The sequence below is a fragment of the Lissotriton helveticus genome, chromosome 1_1 (genome assembly GCF_964261635.1).
Source record: "Lissotriton helveticus chromosome 1_1, aLisHel1.1, whole genome shotgun sequence".
Classification (NCBI taxonomy): domain Eukaryota; kingdom Metazoa; phylum Chordata; class Amphibia; order Caudata; family Salamandridae; genus Lissotriton; species Lissotriton helveticus.
In genome coordinates this window covers 1,584,547,977-1,584,565,526 of record NC_136057.1, presented here as the reverse complement: position 1 = coordinate 1,584,565,526, position 17,550 = coordinate 1,584,547,977, and the positions used below count along the sequence as shown (strand labels likewise).

Below are 17,550 nucleotides of genomic sequence, written 5' to 3'. Positions count from 1 at the left end.
CTCCTAAGGTCTTCCCTTCCTTTCGGTCTATCCGCTACTCCGTGGTGCTTCAAAAAGGTGGTGAAACCCATGGTGCAACACCAGAGAGCGGGTGGTTTCAACTCAGTCTATTTGGACGACATACTCCTCATGAACCAGTGCCCTCAATGCTTACTCTCTCACATTCAACGGGTGTTACGTTTACTAGAGTCTCTGGGCTTTGTGATCAACAAATTAAAGTCAAACTTCATTCCCTCTCGGAAGATTCAGTTCTTGGGCTTTATGGTGGATTCGGTCACAGCTACCTTAAGCCTAGCATCTTGCAAACTCTCCAAGATCAGACACGAGCGCAGGCAAACCTCGCCCAAGACCACAGTCTCACCACACCACCTGGCCAGACTGGTGGGCCTTCTCTCGTCGTCAGTACCGGACATCTTCCCAGGTCCCCTTACATTACCGGGCACTTTAACACCTCAAGGCTTCATACTTAGCCAAAGGCCTCATGTACTCACAATTTGTTCCTCTGTCCGAGGAGGCAAAGACGGAACTGAGGTGATAGATTTCCCATACGAAGACGTGGAATGTCGCACCATTTTTGATTCTTAAACCGACATGGTGATTGATTCTGATGCCAGTGACTCTGGTTGGGGAGCTCGTTGCGGGGCTATCTCCAGGAGGAAAGTGGTCCTCAGTAGAATAAGGCCTTCACATTAACTGTCTAGAGTTATTGGCGGGGTCCTTGGCAGTGAAATGCTGGACAAGGACAGAGTTCAATGCTGCGTCCTGCTCGAAATGGACAATGTGGCAGCTGTCTGCTATTTCAGTCATTTAGGCGGTGCGAAGTCAAAGGCCAATCAGATTGCAGATTAGCACTTGCGTCACTGGCACAACTCCAGCCTCTGGAAGCTAAACCCGACTGTGTTTCAGACTCTTCAAGCCCTTTGCAGGGTGGGTTGCTCCTCCTACCCAAGGGAGAAGTTCACTGGTTGTATATGTTCTGGACACAGTCTTCAAAGTGTTGGGGATGATGCACAGCTGCAGGATGAGGCGGAGTCTTTGCAATTGTCAAGGAGCAAGCAGCCAGGCTGGTTTTGGAGCCAGTTTCAGTGCAGGTCCTTAGTTCTTGCGGTGTCTCTTTTTTTGTCCTTTTTTCTTTGCCGTATTCTGTTCCCAGGAAATCAGATCTGAGGACCTGGTGTCGGAGGGACCCATAAATGCTCATTTTATGGGTGTTTAGGGATGTATATGGTAGTAGCCAATGGGCTCCCTGCCACTAGGTTGACCACACCCCCTATATGACCACTTTCTGTAAGGAGTGGGCATTATTCTTACCCAGAAGGCGCTATTTCACCAAAAATCAAGGCAGTAAAACCTTTCTTTGGCTGTTCCCTTCAGGTAGACCACCTTAGGGGTGTGATTAGCCTGTTAGTGAAACGCCTCATGAATATTTAATTTCCCACCTGCTCTGGTTTCAAATGGGCCCCGGGACAGGGGGTAGCATTGCCTACGTCTGGGGTAAAGCTGGGGGGCACAAATTGGAGGCGGTAGATACTTTGAAGCCTCAGCCTTGAGATGTTAATTCACTACCTATCCTGCTAGAGGAAGTGGGAACACCTTCTGCCGAGCAGGCATTGTTCCTGACCTCTGAGTGCGTGGGTTCTCCCTTGCAGGGGGTCAGAAACTAGTCTGTGCTGGCAGACAGGAAGATACCAGTCGGCCAACACACTATTTGAGTAGTAGATTTACAGGGGGTAGCTTAGAGGTGCCCTCTGGGTGCATGTCTTCATAAATCTGATACTGGCTTCATATGGACTGTTAGACCTGGCACCATTGGCGTGGGTCTCCCTTCCATTTTTCGCTTTTGTCTCCTCTGTGTTTGCTGGTGTTAAGACGCTTTGGGTGCTGTGCCACTGCCATTCACTCCCACAGCGCGAATGCTCCCTATTGTAAATTGACTGTATGAATTGGTATAATCCTAGTTGAGCCAAGGAACATGATAGTAAAGTCAAATTTGGTATGCCTGAGCTCCAAATATGAAAGTGCATCTTTTAGTGATGATTAGTTTTATATTCTGTGATCGAAACACCACTTTTAAGAAGTAGGTATTTTCTTGCCTAAATCTTCCAGTGTGCTCTGCTGTTATGTGTATTGGCTGTATGGTTTTGGAGGGTCAGGGCAGGCTGAGCCAGACCTGGATTGAATAGAGAGATCAGCAGTAAAGTATGGGGAGGGGTGACCCTTTGATCTGAGCAGGGCTGTGCCTGGCAAGGTGAATGATGGCTCCACCTCCCACTGTGCGTCTGATGGCAGACCCCTCTTCCTCAAAGGCAGGATGCAGCCTTGTAAACAAAGTGCTCCAGGACGACACCAAACTGGTCCTGGCTGGGTTCAGTAATTTGTGACTTTTTGAGAGCAAAGACTTTTGGGGTATAAAGATCTGTGCCAAGACCCCTAGACGGTGTGTTACTTCTGGATGTCAAGACAAACCTCTGTCTATGTAACTAGAGGGAAAGGATTCTGAAACTTTCATCTTTCCTGCTGAAGCAACTACCGTAGGGCCTGATTTGAGCTTACCCCCTGCCGAAGTCTCCGGGATATTAGAATTCACCCATCAGCCGTCCGGATTCCTATTTGAGTGGGATTCTACTCGCAGGTCAGGGCTCTGTTGAGAATTCCGGAGCCTCTGATTCTACTGCAGGGAACGCAGGCTGAAAGTCATCGCATCGCTATTGTGGGCCAATGCAGCTGAGATGCTGTTGCTGCTGAGAGCCCGCATTTGCCTGTGATACCAAAGTCATCGACATCGCTATTGTGGGCCGCTGCAGCAGAGGAGCTGTTGCAGCTGAGAGCCCGCATTTGCCTGTGTTACCAAAGTCATCGTTATCGCTATTGTGTGTTGCCGCAGCTGAGGAGCTGTTGCTGCTGAGAGCCCGCATTTGCCATCCTATGAGAATCATCGCTATTGTGGGCCTCTGCAGCTGAGGAGTTGTGCCACTGAGTGCCCACATTTGCCGTCCTATGAGAATCATTGCTATTGTGGGCCGCTGCAACTGAGGAGCTGTGCCTCTGAGGGCCCGCATTGGCCTTCCTACGAGAATCATTGCTATAGTGGGCCGCTGCAGCTGAGGAGCTGTGCCGCTGAGTGCCCGCACTACTCCCCACTTCGAAGATCTTGTTACCACCTGTGTGTGCCGCTGGGTGCCCGCCTTTATACCCCGTCCCATGATTATCGTGAGTGCACGTCGCGGACCGCTACAGCTGGGAGCTGAGGCCCTGTCATCACTGCGGCTTCCTTGTGAGGCTGCGTGCTGAGCCCCTTTAAATCTCAGATACATTGTGCACCACCGGGTCGCGTGGACCCCGGCCTCGAACTAAGTACGTTCCACACGCTTTTTGAGTGCCGTTATTGCTTTTGAAGTGAATCTGTAATAATGTGCATTGTGGCTCCTTGAGCGCTTTTTTGCCCCTTGTTCAGTATATATAAAGATAACTATTCTTCTATAACTACTTGTGGGGTCTGTTCGTAGCGTCTTCCCTGCGTTATTGTGTATGGTCATAAATGCTTCACACATTGCCTTGCCTCTGAGATAGGCCTGTCTGCTCGTGCTACGTTACTGTAGAAAATAGAAACATTCTCAGGGGTCCCACTGATACTTGGTCCTTTTAAACCAACAAAGAAGAAATTGGCACAGAAGCTGAAATATAAAAGTAACATCTTTATTAACCTCAAATGAGGGAGACTACGTCACACAGAAGCCTTAGCAACTGAATGAGGCAGTCTGAGGAGTACAGAAAACAGAGGCCTTATATATGTTTAGGGTTACATAGTCAGCTTAAGACCAAGGGGCAGTCCTGGCACATGTAAGCATCAATGTTCCCTCTAATTTTTTTCCTCTGTGTGCGGCAGTGGAGGGTCTCTGTGCGCTGCAACCATGGCTATGTGCGCCAGGAACCAAGCTGCACGTGTCTGCGGCACCAAATGGCACTCAAAACGTTTACTTTAAAAAGTGAAAAGATGGTGCATTTTCACACATCCAGAGCCACAATAAGGGTCTTAAGGGCAGTTTGCAAATGTATTGTATTGCCTGTATTTTCATTGTTGTGTCTCTGACTGCTGTTGTCTGTCTTCCCCGCTGCCTGTACGTGGTCCGTGCCCCTTTTTCTTCCCTCTGTTCCCCTCGCTGTCCCCGTGCTCTCTCTTTCCGGTCTTTCCTTCTGTACTCCTCGCTGCCCTTGTCTCTACCCAGTTTTCCCTTCTGTTCCCCTCACTGCCCCGTGCCTCTCTGCCCGTTCTGCCTTCTGTTCTTAGCTGCCCCTATATTTCTGTATTCTGTATTTGGCCTGTGTGCCATTAGCTTTGTGTGGCCGTCTGCCCTCTGTGCCACTCATTTTTGTGCCTTTCTGCCCTCTGTTCCACTCGTTTTTTGTGCCTTTCTGCCCTCTGTTCCACTTTGTTTTCCTCTCATTTTTTGTGCCCTTCTGCCCTCTGTTCCACTCATTTGTTGTGCCATTCTGCCCTCGGTTCCACTCGTTTTCCCCTCGTTTTTTGTGCCCTTCTGCCCTCTGTTCCACTCATTTTTTGTGCCTTTCTGCCCTCTGTTCTACTTGTTTTTTATGCCTTTCTGCCCTCTGTGCCATTCGTTTTCCCATGTTTTTTGTGCCTTTCTGCCCTCTGTTCCACTTCGTTTTCCCGTTGTTTTTTTTTGCCCTTCTGCCCTCTGTTCCACTTGTTTTTTGTGCCCTTCTGCCCTCTATTCCACTCGTTTTTTGTGCCTTTCTGCCCTCTGTTCCAGTTCATTTTCCCCTCATTTTTTGTGCCCTTCTGCCCTCTGTTCCACTCGTTTTGTGTGCCCTTCTGCCCTCTGTTCCACTCGTATTTTGTGCCTTTCTGCCCCCTGTGCCACTCATTTTTCCCTCATTTTTTGTGCCTTTCTGCCCTCTGTTCCACTTAGTTTTCCCCTCGTTTTTTGTGCCCTTCTGCCCTCTGTTCCACTTCATTTTCCCCTAGTTTTTTGTGCCCTTCTGCTCTCTGTTGCACTCGATTTTTGTGCCTTTCTGCCCTCTGTTCCACTCGATTATTGTGCCTTTCAGTCCTCTGTTCCACTCGTTTTTTGTGCCTTTCTGCCCTCTGTTCCACTTCGATTTCCCCTCATTTTTTGTGCCCTTCTGCCCTCTGTGCCACTCGTTTTTTGTGCCCTTCTGCCCTCTGTTCCACTCGTTTCTGGTGCCCTTCTGCTCTCTGTTCCACTCATATTTTGTGCCTTTCTGCCTTCTGTTCCACTTTGTTTTCCCCTCGTTTTTTGTGCCCTTCTGCCCTCTGTTCCACTCGTTTTTTTGTGCCTTTCTTCCCTCTGTGCCACTCGTTTTTTTCCTTGTTTTTGTGCCCCTTTTGCCTTCTGTTCCGCTCGTTTCCCCAGCCGCTGTGCCCCCTGCGGCCTCGCCCCCTTGACTGCCCACTGTGTCCTTTTGTTTAAGTATTGCTGTTAATCAGAGGCCCTTCACGGGCTCTGAATAACAGCAATACTTAAACAAAAGGCCACAGTCTGCCCCGCGCTCCCACATAGCCGCAAGCGCCACAAGCCCCACCAGCCCTCCCCCCGACTCCTTACCTACACTCCTCACGCCCGCTCCGCCGCCACAGCCAGGAAAAGTGCCTCATGTTCGCGCTGCTCGCCTCTTTAAAGCGCCAGGCGGTGCGACTCTCTCTAGCGACGTCCTGTGTGCGCGCTCCACGTGAGGTGGTGCGCGCTGACGTCAGGGGAGGTGCACCCGCGCACCCTAGAGGGAACAGTGGTAAGCATGCAAAATGACTAATATGGGCATGCAAGATCTGCATGCTCAACAAAGTGGGAGGAGAGTTACTTCTCCATACAGCAACAAAAATAGCCCCACAGTTCTAGAAGAAGAGCAGGTGCATTCTACTAGCTAAGCTCTTCTGAGCATGTGTGAAGGTGGAAGATGCTAAATATAGTTAGTTTCATGTCATGTAAGGTGTCATACGCTTTGGAATACTACCCCCTCGCCAGTGAGTGCAACAGTAGGGAAAGCGTTGGATAGCGTAGGGGTAAAAATTACTATTCCCACTCTAGAGAGTGCAACAGTAGGGAAAGTGTTGGATAGCGTAGGGGTAAAAATTACTATTCCCACTCCAGCGAGTGCAACAGTAGGGAAAGCGTTGGATAGCGTAGGGGTAAAAATTACTATTCCAACTCCAGAGAGTGCAACAGTAGGGAAGGAGTTGGATAGCGTAGGGGTAAAAATTACTATTCCCACTCCAGTGAGTGCAACAGTAGGGAAAGCGTTGGATAGCGTAGGGGTAAAAATTACTATTCCCACTCCAGAGAGAGCAACAGTAGGGAAAGCGTTGGATGGCGTAGGGGTAAAAATTACTATTCCAACTCCAGAGAGTGCAACAGTAGGGAAAGCGTTGGATGGCGTAGGGGTAAAAATTACTATTCCAACTCCAGTGAGTGCAACAGTAGGGAAAGCGCTGGATAGCGTAGGGGTAAAAATTACTATTCCCACTCCAGAGAGTGCAACAGTAGGGAAAGCGTTGGATGGCGTAGGGGTAAAAATTACTATTCCAACTCCAGTGAGTGCAACAGTAGGGAAAGCGTTGGATAGCGTAGGGGTAAAAATTACTATTCCCACTCCAGAGAGTGCAACAGTAGGGAAAGCGTTGGATGGCGTAGGGGTAAAAATTACTATTCCAACTCCAGAGAGTGCAACAGTAGGGAAGGCGTTGGATAGCGTAGGGGTAAAAATTACTATTCCCACTCCAGCGAGTGCAACAGTAGGGAAAGCGTTGGATAGCGTAGGGGTAAAAATTACTATTCCCACTCCAGAGAGTGCAACAGTAGGGAAAGTGTTGGATAGCGTAGGGGTAAAAATTACTATTCCCACTCCAGCGAGTGCAACAGTAGGGAAATCGTTGGATAGCGTAGGGGTAAAAATTACTATTCCCACTCCAGAGAGTGCAACAGTAGGGAAAGCGTTGGATGGTGTAGGGGTCAAAATTACTATTCCAACTCCAGAGAGTGCAACAGTAGGGAAAGCCTTGGATGGCTGGCATAGGGGTAAAAATTACTATTCCAACTCCAGTGAGTGCAACAGTAGGGAAAGCGTTGGATAGCGTAGGGGTAAAAATTACTATTCCCACTCCAGAGAGTGCAACAGTAGGGAAAGCGTTGGATGGCGTAGGGGTAAAAATTACTATTCCAACTCCAGTAAGTGCAACAGTAGGGAAAGCGTTGGATAGCGTAGGGGTAAAAATTACTATTCCCACTCCAGTGAGTGCAACAGTAGGGAAAGCGTTGGATAGCGTAGGGGTAAAAATTACTATTCCCACTCCAGTGAGTGCAACAGTAGGGAAAGCGTTGGATAGCGTAGGGGTAAAAATTACTATTCCCACTCCAGTGAGTGCAACAGTAGGGAAAGCGTTGGATAGCGTAGGGGTAAAAATTACTATTCCCACTCCAGTGAGTGCAACAGTAGGGAAACCGTTGGATAGCGTAGGGGTACATTTTAATATCCCCACTCTAGTGAAAATAAATTAATATAAATCACATAATTATAAATCAATCAATTAATAAATTTTAATTACTAATTAAGAATTAATTACCAATTAAAAATTCATTAACAATTTATTCTAAAAAAATACCAATTAATTAATTAACATGTTTAATTAATTATATTAAATTACTTCCCACCCTATTCCCCTATAAACCCACAACCAGCTACTAAAAATTAAATAATATTATTCACATAATTATCAATTAATCAATTAATAAACATTAATTATCAATTAACAATTCATTGATTACCAATTAAAAATTAATTGAAAATGTATTCAAAATAAATACCAATTAATTAATTAACATGTTTAATTAATTATAATTAAATTACTTCCCACCCTATTCCCCTATAAACCCACAACCCGCTACAGAAATTAAAATAATATTATTCACATAATTATCAATAATCAATTACTAAAAATTAATTATCAATTAACAATTAATTAATTATCAATTATTAATTAATTAACAATTTATTCAAAATAAATACCAATTAAATAATTAACATATTTAATTAATTATAATTATATTACTTCCCACCCTATTCCCCTATAAACCCAAAACCCGCTACAGAATTAAATTACGCAAAAATTAAATAACATAAAATGAATTACTTACAATAAATTACAAATAAATATACACTTTTCCCACATAAACTAACATATAAAACACTTTAAAAAATTCGATATTATTAAAAAGTAGATATTTTTAATCACCTATATTATGTACTTCGATATTTTGACTGTCTATATTTTTAAATTCGATATTACAGTACTTACCTTCAAAACGATATTTTGGATGTCTATATTCTGTCCAGTCGATATTTTGTCCATTCTATATTTTGGACTCGATATTTAGGTTACTCGATATTTTGGAATCGATATTTAGACCATTTACCGCTGCTGCCACAGACACAAGTCTGACCTCCTGCTGCTGGGAGTCCTTCCAGCGAGGAAGGATTGGACAATAGGTCTCCTGTCACAGGGAGGCGCTAGCACCACCCCAGACAGGAGATAGTGGATTGGGGCAGGGAGGGCTGAATGAAACGAGACACTGCCTGGGGCACACAAGGTGTCCCATGCATATTCCAGTTCAAACCGGTGCTGGGGCACTCCAGCCCCAGCTCTGGCGCGAAACTGGACAAAGGGAAAGGGGTGTAACCACCCCCTTCTTGGGTCCCACCCATAGGAGGGACCTAGCAGGTAATCCAGCCCCTAGATTTGGTATATAAGTAGGAGCTGTGTCCTTAGACTTTAGATAATCCTGACTGAAACTCTGATATGAAACTCTGGACCCTTCGACATCCTACTCGACGTAGAAGACTGAAGAATCTCCCTTGTGGTCAAGGAGTGACCACCCTGTGCAAGCAGGCACCATCAAGCGCTTAACGGTTTGCTTTGTCGTTGCTCCCGCCGGAGCTTGAACACAGAGCCTGACTTCCTTCAACCCGATCCACAGTCACAGCAAAGCTGAGACCCGTGGAGGCGACGCGAGACGTGGGACCGGCCATCTTGGAAAGCCAGCGAATTGCTTTCCGTGCAACTTCTGAGGCACCCTCGAAGTTGTGCATTGGGGATTGAGAAGCCCCAGCCCCGAGCACCAACTGCACCGAAGATCACCTCTCCACACTCACGGAGTGCTGCGTGGGGCCCTTTTGCATTTTCCTGCTTGACGCGTTGTCCGGTCAATTGCCCGTTGGCTAGTGGCCTCTGTGACGACGAAATCCTAAATCTACACTACTGGTCTGGTTGCTCCAGACTGGCCCTTGCTTCCCTGTGAAGGAGAAGCCCCTCAGTCCTTGCTGGCCTGAGTAAAAAAGCCATCTTTGATTCCTGCGTGGGTTGCATTTGCCAAGGCCTGTTGACTCCGAATCAAGATCCAACACCGCCAACAGTGAGAGCCTTTGTGGGACAGTCCATATCCAGCTCCTGGTCATCGTCGACACCTCCTGGTCCACGTGGCTTCAGAGACAAGCTTCACGACATCACCTGATTGCATCCCGACATCGCCCGGTTCCTTCCTAGTTCCTTCCTCGTCACTGGCTAGTGACCCAGACTCTGTCCCCTATGCTTTCAGGTACTCTTCATCCTCGATCCACCCTTGGATCCAACCGGACTCTTCTCTCCTGGTCGCCTGCAGCATCTTTTCTCCAAGGCTCCATAGAACTCCACGACGAAACCCGACACACTTTAACACCTATGCACCCGCTTCCTGTGGGTGAGGTAACGCGAGTACTGCGGTGCTCCTGTAGAGGTTTACACTCCTAGTGTCCTAGTTTCAAGTGGTTTAGTTCTAGTCCAGTCGGAAGACTCCTAACTCTTTAACTTTCTAACTTTACGCCCCCCTTGACTTCTATAGGTGCACGCGTGTGCATGTAGAAACTGCACCCGCATCCTGTGGGCCTCCTGCTCCCTAACTACTGTTAGTCCAGTGTAGCCCCAGCGATTCCCAAGGCCCTAGGCCTTACCGTTGTTCGTGACGTGGTACTTATACCACTATTTTAGTATATGGTTTAAAGGGCCACCAGGGCCTATCCATATTGTGCAACTTATTGTATGCTATATTAAGTTATTTGTTATACGCTTGTGCTTCTGTCCTCATAAAGAGTACAGAGGGTTGTTTTAGAAATAAATACATATATATTTTGAATATACAACCTGTGTGGTGTCCTTTCACTTGGTTTGCATATGCATACATATGGTAAAACAGCTGACTTCACATGCCCTCTTGAGTTTAGCCTAAGACTTCTTTTGTCCATGCTACCACTAGGATAGCTGGTCTATAAGGATGACTTTACAACCATCACCATAAGGGTTGTTTGGACTGGTGCAAGGTGCTCACTAGAATAGTGAACATCATATGCCAGGCCAACTTCTCACAAGGGTTACATAGTCAGCATAAGACCAAGGGGCAGTCCTGGCACATGTAAGCATGTAAACTGACTAATATGGGCATGCAAGATCTGCCTGCTCAACAAAGTGGGACGAGAGTTACTTCTCCATACAGCAGCAAAAATAGCCTGACAGTTCTACAAGAAGAGCAGGTGCATTCTACTAGCTAGGCCCTTCTGAGCATGTGCGAAGGTGGAAGATGCTAAATATATTTAGTTTCTAGGCAGATTACAAGAGCAGTCAAAACTGATGGAGGACAGAGCCCCTGGCGAGCACGTGGCAGCACATGGCAAACAAGATGGCTGCCAGAAATACAAAATGGCTTTCAGCTCATGCTAACAAATCCCTGCAATATTTAACATTACAACAGGGTTGAGCAGGGGTTATCAAAGGGTGTAGCCCCTTACTCTGACTTAGGAAGAAGGATCCCTATTTGGACCTCGGTGCCAGCCGCCGCCAACTGGAGATCCCCAATTCTAACATGGACTTATTAAGACAAAGTGTTTGATAACTAAATACCATTATTTTCAGCGGAGCCATTATGTAGCTGGGTACCTCGTAGTGACGATTTACCTTTAAAATCGCTTTCTGGAGAGGAGGAGCTTAGCGCGCAACCAAGATCGCAGCGTGAGCTTAGGGCTCCCGAGACCCTCGCGACCTCCCGCAATTATCCTGTCTTATATCCTGCTCATCATTGTGTTCAGCGTAAAGACGAACCACGCCGGAGGTAAAAGCTGCAATCAGAATCAACCTTGAAGATTGCGGCCTGCCCCTCCGCGATACCCGGCTGTGGAGTTGCCCTGCTGCCCGCACTGTAATTGAACAGCGGCCTACGAGGGGCAGATGTGACCGGTCTGATTGGTTTCACTTTCGGTTTTGATTCCACGGTGACTGGCGATCGTGACTAAGCTTGTCCCTGAGTCCGCGGAGAACGATTGGGCTGCCTGTAACGTTCACACCACCGGTTCACACCAGCCACCGAGAACTTTTGACCCGTGCCACAGTGCGGGGTTGTTCTTGCTCGACGGGACCAGGTGTCGCAGTTTTCCTGCCGCAGGGTCGCGGTGACCCGTCTCCATCAATGGCGGGGAAACCTGAAGGGGACAAGCTGAAATCCAAGACTACTCGCCGAGGTGGCTCCATGCAATCTAATAATATGGACCGCTACACCCAGATGAAGGGTTCACCCGGAGGGGCCACTACAAAGGAACAACCTCCATCGCTGACCGAACCGACTCTACAAGATGTCATGGCCGCCATAGTTGGCATCAAGTCCTCACTGGGACACCAAATTGAGGCCCTTGCCCATAAACTTGACACCGTGGTAATTGATGTGAATTTGATTCGTGCGGATTTGGGCAAAACTAATGAGAAAGTTAAATCCTTGGACATTAAGAAGTTAAGTCTCACGAGCGATGTTGCGGCACTGCAGACTGACGTCGCTCGCTTGAAGAACAGCAGCGATATCATTATTCGCCGTCTCGAGGACTATGAAGGGAGGGCTCGCCGGAACAACGTCCGCATTATAGGAGTTCCGGGAAAAGCAGAGGATCCGGCGGCAGACCTTTTCGTGGAGGGCTTAATCATTCGCCACCTTGCACCCAAGGGACTGAGTAAATTCTTCACTATTGAACGTGCCCACAGGGTCCCGGGTGGCCGTCCAAAGCAGGGAGCTCCTCCACGCCCTATCATAGCTAGAATCCTCAACTTTCGGGATAGAGACGCTGTGCTTCAGGCTTCAAGGACTAATGGCCCTACGCGGTTTGAAAATACCACGATCAGCTTTTTTCCGGACTTCACGCAATCAGTCCAGAGACAAAGGCTTGGCTTCATGGGTGTGAAACAACGATTGCGGGACATGGGCCTCAAGTACGCCATGCTGTTTCCGGCCAAATTGAGAATTGAGAATTGAGCATGTGGACCGGACTTATTTTTTCGATCGCCCAGATGTCGCGGCTGACTGGCTTGACACTCTACCGAATCAGTCTTCTCCTGAGAGCCAGTCTGGCGGAGCGGAGGGAGGACTGGCGGAAGGAGAATAGGTTCCTGCGGATGGTGTCCTGGGGTCTTTTGTTGACCTCAAACTGTGGTTCGATATCTTTGACGATTGACTTGCTTTTTATATTTCGGGGGTTGCAGGGTCAATAATGGGTCTCTTTCCTCCTCTGTTTTCTCTTCTTGTAGCTTAGTTTGATGGGGGGGCGACAGGCACACAGGCACACTGTGCGTTTGGGTGGTTTTTCTGTATTCAGCAGGGGTGCAGGGTGGGGGGTATTGTAACGGGGTTCCTGTTGGGTAGGCTGGGGGGTTTTGTTGGGGACTGTTTGTTTCTTTTTGCAAGGCAACGTATGTATATCCTTTTTGAATGTAGTGCTGTGTTCTACCAGGGGTTGGAGCTTCTTCCTTTCCGGGATGGGGGGTAGGGAACTGAAATTGATGAGTTGTAATGTGAATGGGTTGGGGATCACATAAAACGCAGTGTTGTTCTGCAGCTGTTGAAACGCCTCTCTCCCGATATAGTTCTCCTTCAGGAGACACACCTGATTGGTAACATCTGTCGTGCTATGAATAGGAGGGGATACCGTTTGGTTGCACATGCTGGATTCTCCTCTGCCTCCAGGGGAATTGGTATCCTAATCAAGACTTCTCTCCCATTAGAAATTGACGCTACTGTAGGTGATGACAGAGGGCGTTATGTGGCCCTCACGGGTAGGTGGGAGGGCCGGACTATTTCCCTGGTCTCTGTCTATGTTCCGCCTGGCCTCCAGTCAACCACGTTTACAGATCTGGGTCCGGTTCTTCTGGCTCTTCCTGAGGGACCTTTGTTTATTGTGGTGACTTCAATGCGGTTGTGTCTGGTCATGTCGATCGGCACCCGCCCAGAAACCTTGGGAGTACGCAGAACTGGCTGACTGATTTCCTAGACACCTTGGGTTTGATTGATTGTTGGAGACTGTTGCACCCCACACAGCGTCAGTATACATTCCTTTCCGGTGCCCACGGCAGCCTCTCCAGGATTGATTATTTCTTAGTACCGGCGGGGCAGGCCCTCGCTGTCGCCGAGGTTAAACATTTAGCCTGTGGTATCTCTGACCATTCCCCGTTGTGGCTTAGGGTGGAGCTGGGCTCTGAAACGGAGGGTCGTGTGGATCCGATTAACCCCTGGTATTTTCGTAACCCCAAAACGCGCACGGCCCTGGTGAAATCTATCGACCAATATTTCTTGGAGAATGAGGGTTCAGTCTCGTCGGTTGTATCTCTCTGGGAGGCCTTTAAGACGGTCCTCAGGGGACAGGCCCTGTCATTGATAGCTGGTGTCAAGAAACAGAGAGATGAGGAGGTGATCAAAATTGAGACGGAGATTTCTGATTTGGAATTTGAGTTGGAGCGAGGGGTCACCGGTGCTGTGACACATGTACTACGGTTAAAGCAGCTTGAATATCGAAGGTTGGTCCCTGACGCAGCTAGGGCCATGGGTAGAGAGCAACAGGGTCGTCTATATGATGTCGGCGATAAAGCCGGTAAATTAATCGCGTGGCTGGACAGGAAAGATAGGGCCAGCAGAGTGGTACCCGAGATCGAGACGGCGGATGGTACACGGGTTTCAGACCCCGTAGAGGTCGTTTGACAGTTTGCAGATTATTTCAAGATGGTGTACTCCTCGGTGTCTGATAGGCCGGAGGAGGACTCACACCTCTTACTGCGGGATATCTCTTTGCCACGTCTCTCAGACGAGGAGAGAGAGCTGATTGACACTACAATAACGGCTGAAGAGGTGGCCATCGCGATTCGTTCGCTCCGTTCGGGGAAAGCGCTGGGTCCCAATGGTCTGCCTGTCGAACTTTACAAATTGAGGCCCGATAGAGTTGCCCTCTACCTATGGGATATGTTTCTGGAGTCCAGAGAGTGTGGCTCTCTCCCTCGTGATCAGCGTTTAGCGACCATTGTGGTGATTCACAAGGAGGGAAAGCCCAGAGATAAGTGTGCGTCATACCGTCCTATTTCTCTTTTGAACGCTGAACCTAAGATCCTGGCAAAGATCCTGGCGACTAGATTGAAAAAAAAAAATGAAAAAAAAATAGAATAAAAAATCGCTTTCTGATCACTTGCAGTGCCTAGCAATGGAGCTAGGTGTAGGAAAGTAGGATGTTTCTGGCATAGATTACCCCCACTTTTTGCCTGGTGTCTGTTTTGACTGTAAATCACTGGGATCCTGCTAACTAGGACCTCAGTGGTAGTGTTCTCACCTCTAAATTTGATTCTAAGTTCTTTGTACACCCCACAATTGGCATACTGGGGTACACCTGTAAGTCCCTAGAACATGGTACTGAGGTACCCAGGGCATTGGTACACCAGGGGTCTCCCATGGGCTGCAGCATATATTGTGCCACCCATGGGAGTCTATGCAAACTGTGTCTGCAGAGCTGCTATTGCAGTCTGCGTGAAATAGTGCATGCAACTTTCACATCAAAATATGAGGTTTGCCTTGCATCCAAGTCACTGCATTTTAAACCTATAATTCACCCCTAAGATAGGCCCTTCAGTCCAAGAACAGAGAGCCTGGTTCCAAGTGTGTTGGTTCCCCTGCACGAGCAGAGACACTCCTACAAACCCCAGATTCCATTGCAAGTTTTAAACAGTAAATCGATAATAATTCCCCTTGGTGCACCCACGGGTCTCCAGAATAATTAATGAAACAACGTAACTTTCCAATGCTCGGTGGGATCGAGAGGTTCTAATGAAAGGTGATATAATCTTAGAGCTCGTTAAAGGCAAACAGCGACATAATAACATTTTAATGATAATACTCTAGGCACCACTACTACCAACAACAAGAACTCAAATGACTATATGACTAAATAGTAACTAATACAACCAGCACAGATGATAACGCCATGGACGTCGATTCATCAAAATGTCTGGGGTAGCGGAAGTGACACACACCCTTTGACCTTAAGGACATCAAGGAAGTGACATCACATGACCTATAACCCCTGACACTTCCCAAAAGTTACATCACATGGCAGTGACCCTGATGATACTGCAATATTTGACATCGCTGAAGTTCCATATTAATTGAATGACTGATATAAGGACATAACATAGGGAAACATCTGTTTTAGGTACCACCTGTATAAGGCTGTTGACATGAGCCACAAACTGGTGGAGAGTAATACCTGTCCTGATTTATTGCAAATGAGTGAAGCGAGAGAGCCAGACTTCTTCGAGGAAAACTCAAGGGTGTACTAGAATCATAAGGTGAATTTAAAGCACACAATTCACATACATTTGCTGAAACACCACAGCTCTGAAATAGCGCACAAGAGTCCGCAGACTAGGCTCCCTGGGCTAGGGACCAGGGGGTCAGCTGGCCGCGTCACTTCCGGCCATGGGGGGGACAAGGGTACAAATGCCTTTCCCCGCCCACTGGGCAGCCTCTTGACCACTGCCCGTCTCGCTGTTTCCTGCCCTACTGCTTACCCTGCGGACAGCCAAAGGGTGGTGGGGGGGGAAGAATCTAACTTATTGTTTTGCTTTGCAGGAGGAGTTAGAGGGTGGTACAGAGTTTGCAAGGTACAGAAGGGTACTATATGCAGCAGCAGAATAAGGGTGCTAAGCCAAGGATACCCAGGGATGTCTTAGCGCTGTCCTCTGGAAGAACGACAGCGCCCCGTTAGTCCTATGGGCGGTTGTGGGTCTGAGCAACCAGGGGCTGCCTGGAACGCTCCGCCCACCTTTTGGGGGCGTGAGTAAGGGCGTGGACTGGCGGTCCACTGATGGGAGGGGTGGCCCCTCCCAAAATTGGTAACCACTGGTTGCCGATGGCCACGGTGTAATTTGGCTCATCAGGCGGGCAGGCGGCATAAGGGCTGGCCTGCCCTTGGATCGCCCGTAAGATAACCTACCATGTTGGCATATTTGTTATGCAAATAAACCTGCAGCAATTTTCTCCACTAACAAGTTGTTGTGTGGTTATTTATGTATGTTGCTGAATGAGACTGAGGAGTGTTGCCGATATTGGCACTGTGAGCAGTGTGAGCCTTACATTACTAGTTGGGCTAGACCATCAAGAGCCTTTGCGAAATAGCCCCCCAGTAGTGCCGAAGTCCTTTTTCCAAATGTTCACCTGTATCGAGGCTCTCTGACGGATCACCATTAGAAGGAGTGAAATGTGCCCCTCGCCTATGTCTGTTAACAGCCCGGTTCAATACAATTCCTTTTATGTTACAGTACAACTGAGCAGCTGGAAGCCAAACAGGTCTCCGGTACCACAATTTAAAGCCAATTTATTCGAGCTGCAACACATAATTTACTAGTGAGTATCCTTTGTAAAGAATCATATAGTTCTTGCTCCATACAGAGTGTGTCAAGTATCAGGAGTCCACAAAATAACAAATAGTAGAAGATGTAATCATGAAACCCTCATGTATATGCTTACTAAAATGCCTGCTAGTTTTGCACTTTGAGAACATGATGTATGAGTAATAAATTTTGAATACTAATGAAAAATCTTTTTAACAACATGAATGCTCTAGTCTAAGAAAATGGCAAAGACCGAATAGAAATGTACAGATATATGACCACATGGTCACAACATGCTTAATAGAAAGAAAAAATGTAATAGAGGTTTTGCACAATGGAGGAATGTTTTGTAATAAAAACTCTTTTTGTTTACATATTTCCTAAAATAGATTGTTTTTAATATAAGAAAGTATTGTCCTGAAGAAGGTGACCAACGTTTTCCCCGAAACGCCGCGTCGACAGTTTCTTTTTTTACCAATGGTTTTTTAATACAAATGTAATGTGAAGTTTTAATAAAGTGTATGGGATTTTTTTTATGTAACAATGATGAACAAACATATCAGATCTTTTTCATAATAAAATCTAAAGACAAAACGCAAAACATGTTTTCACTTTATTCTTTGTCCACTACTGATGCATATCTCAAATTGCTTATAATCAATAATATCCAAGTGTCGAAAGTGAATGGTTCATACCTATGATGTATTTTTAAATTTGTTATTTTGTGGTTTTGGGACTCGAAGAACTGACTATACTCACAGGTTACCATAAAATACGGTTGAACAGGGGGACTATTTTACATA

At 47.2% G+C, this 17,550-nt stretch overlaps 1 protein-coding gene across 1 annotated transcript in view; it reads left to right on the top strand.

Annotated features, from left to right (window-relative positions):
• Nucleotides 1-17,261, top strand: part of SPRYD3 (SPRY domain containing 3) — a 686,433-nt gene extending 669,172 nt beyond the window's left edge. The window contains exon 11 of the mRNA XM_078687310.1: nt 17,137-17,261. Within this exon, the coding sequence (XP_078543436.1) occupies nt 17,137-17,247 (111 nt within the window). The 3' untranslated portion in view covers nt 17,248-17,261. The remainder of the gene's footprint in view (nt 1-17,136) is intronic.
• The last annotated feature ends 289 nt before the right edge of the window (nt 17,262-17,550 follow it).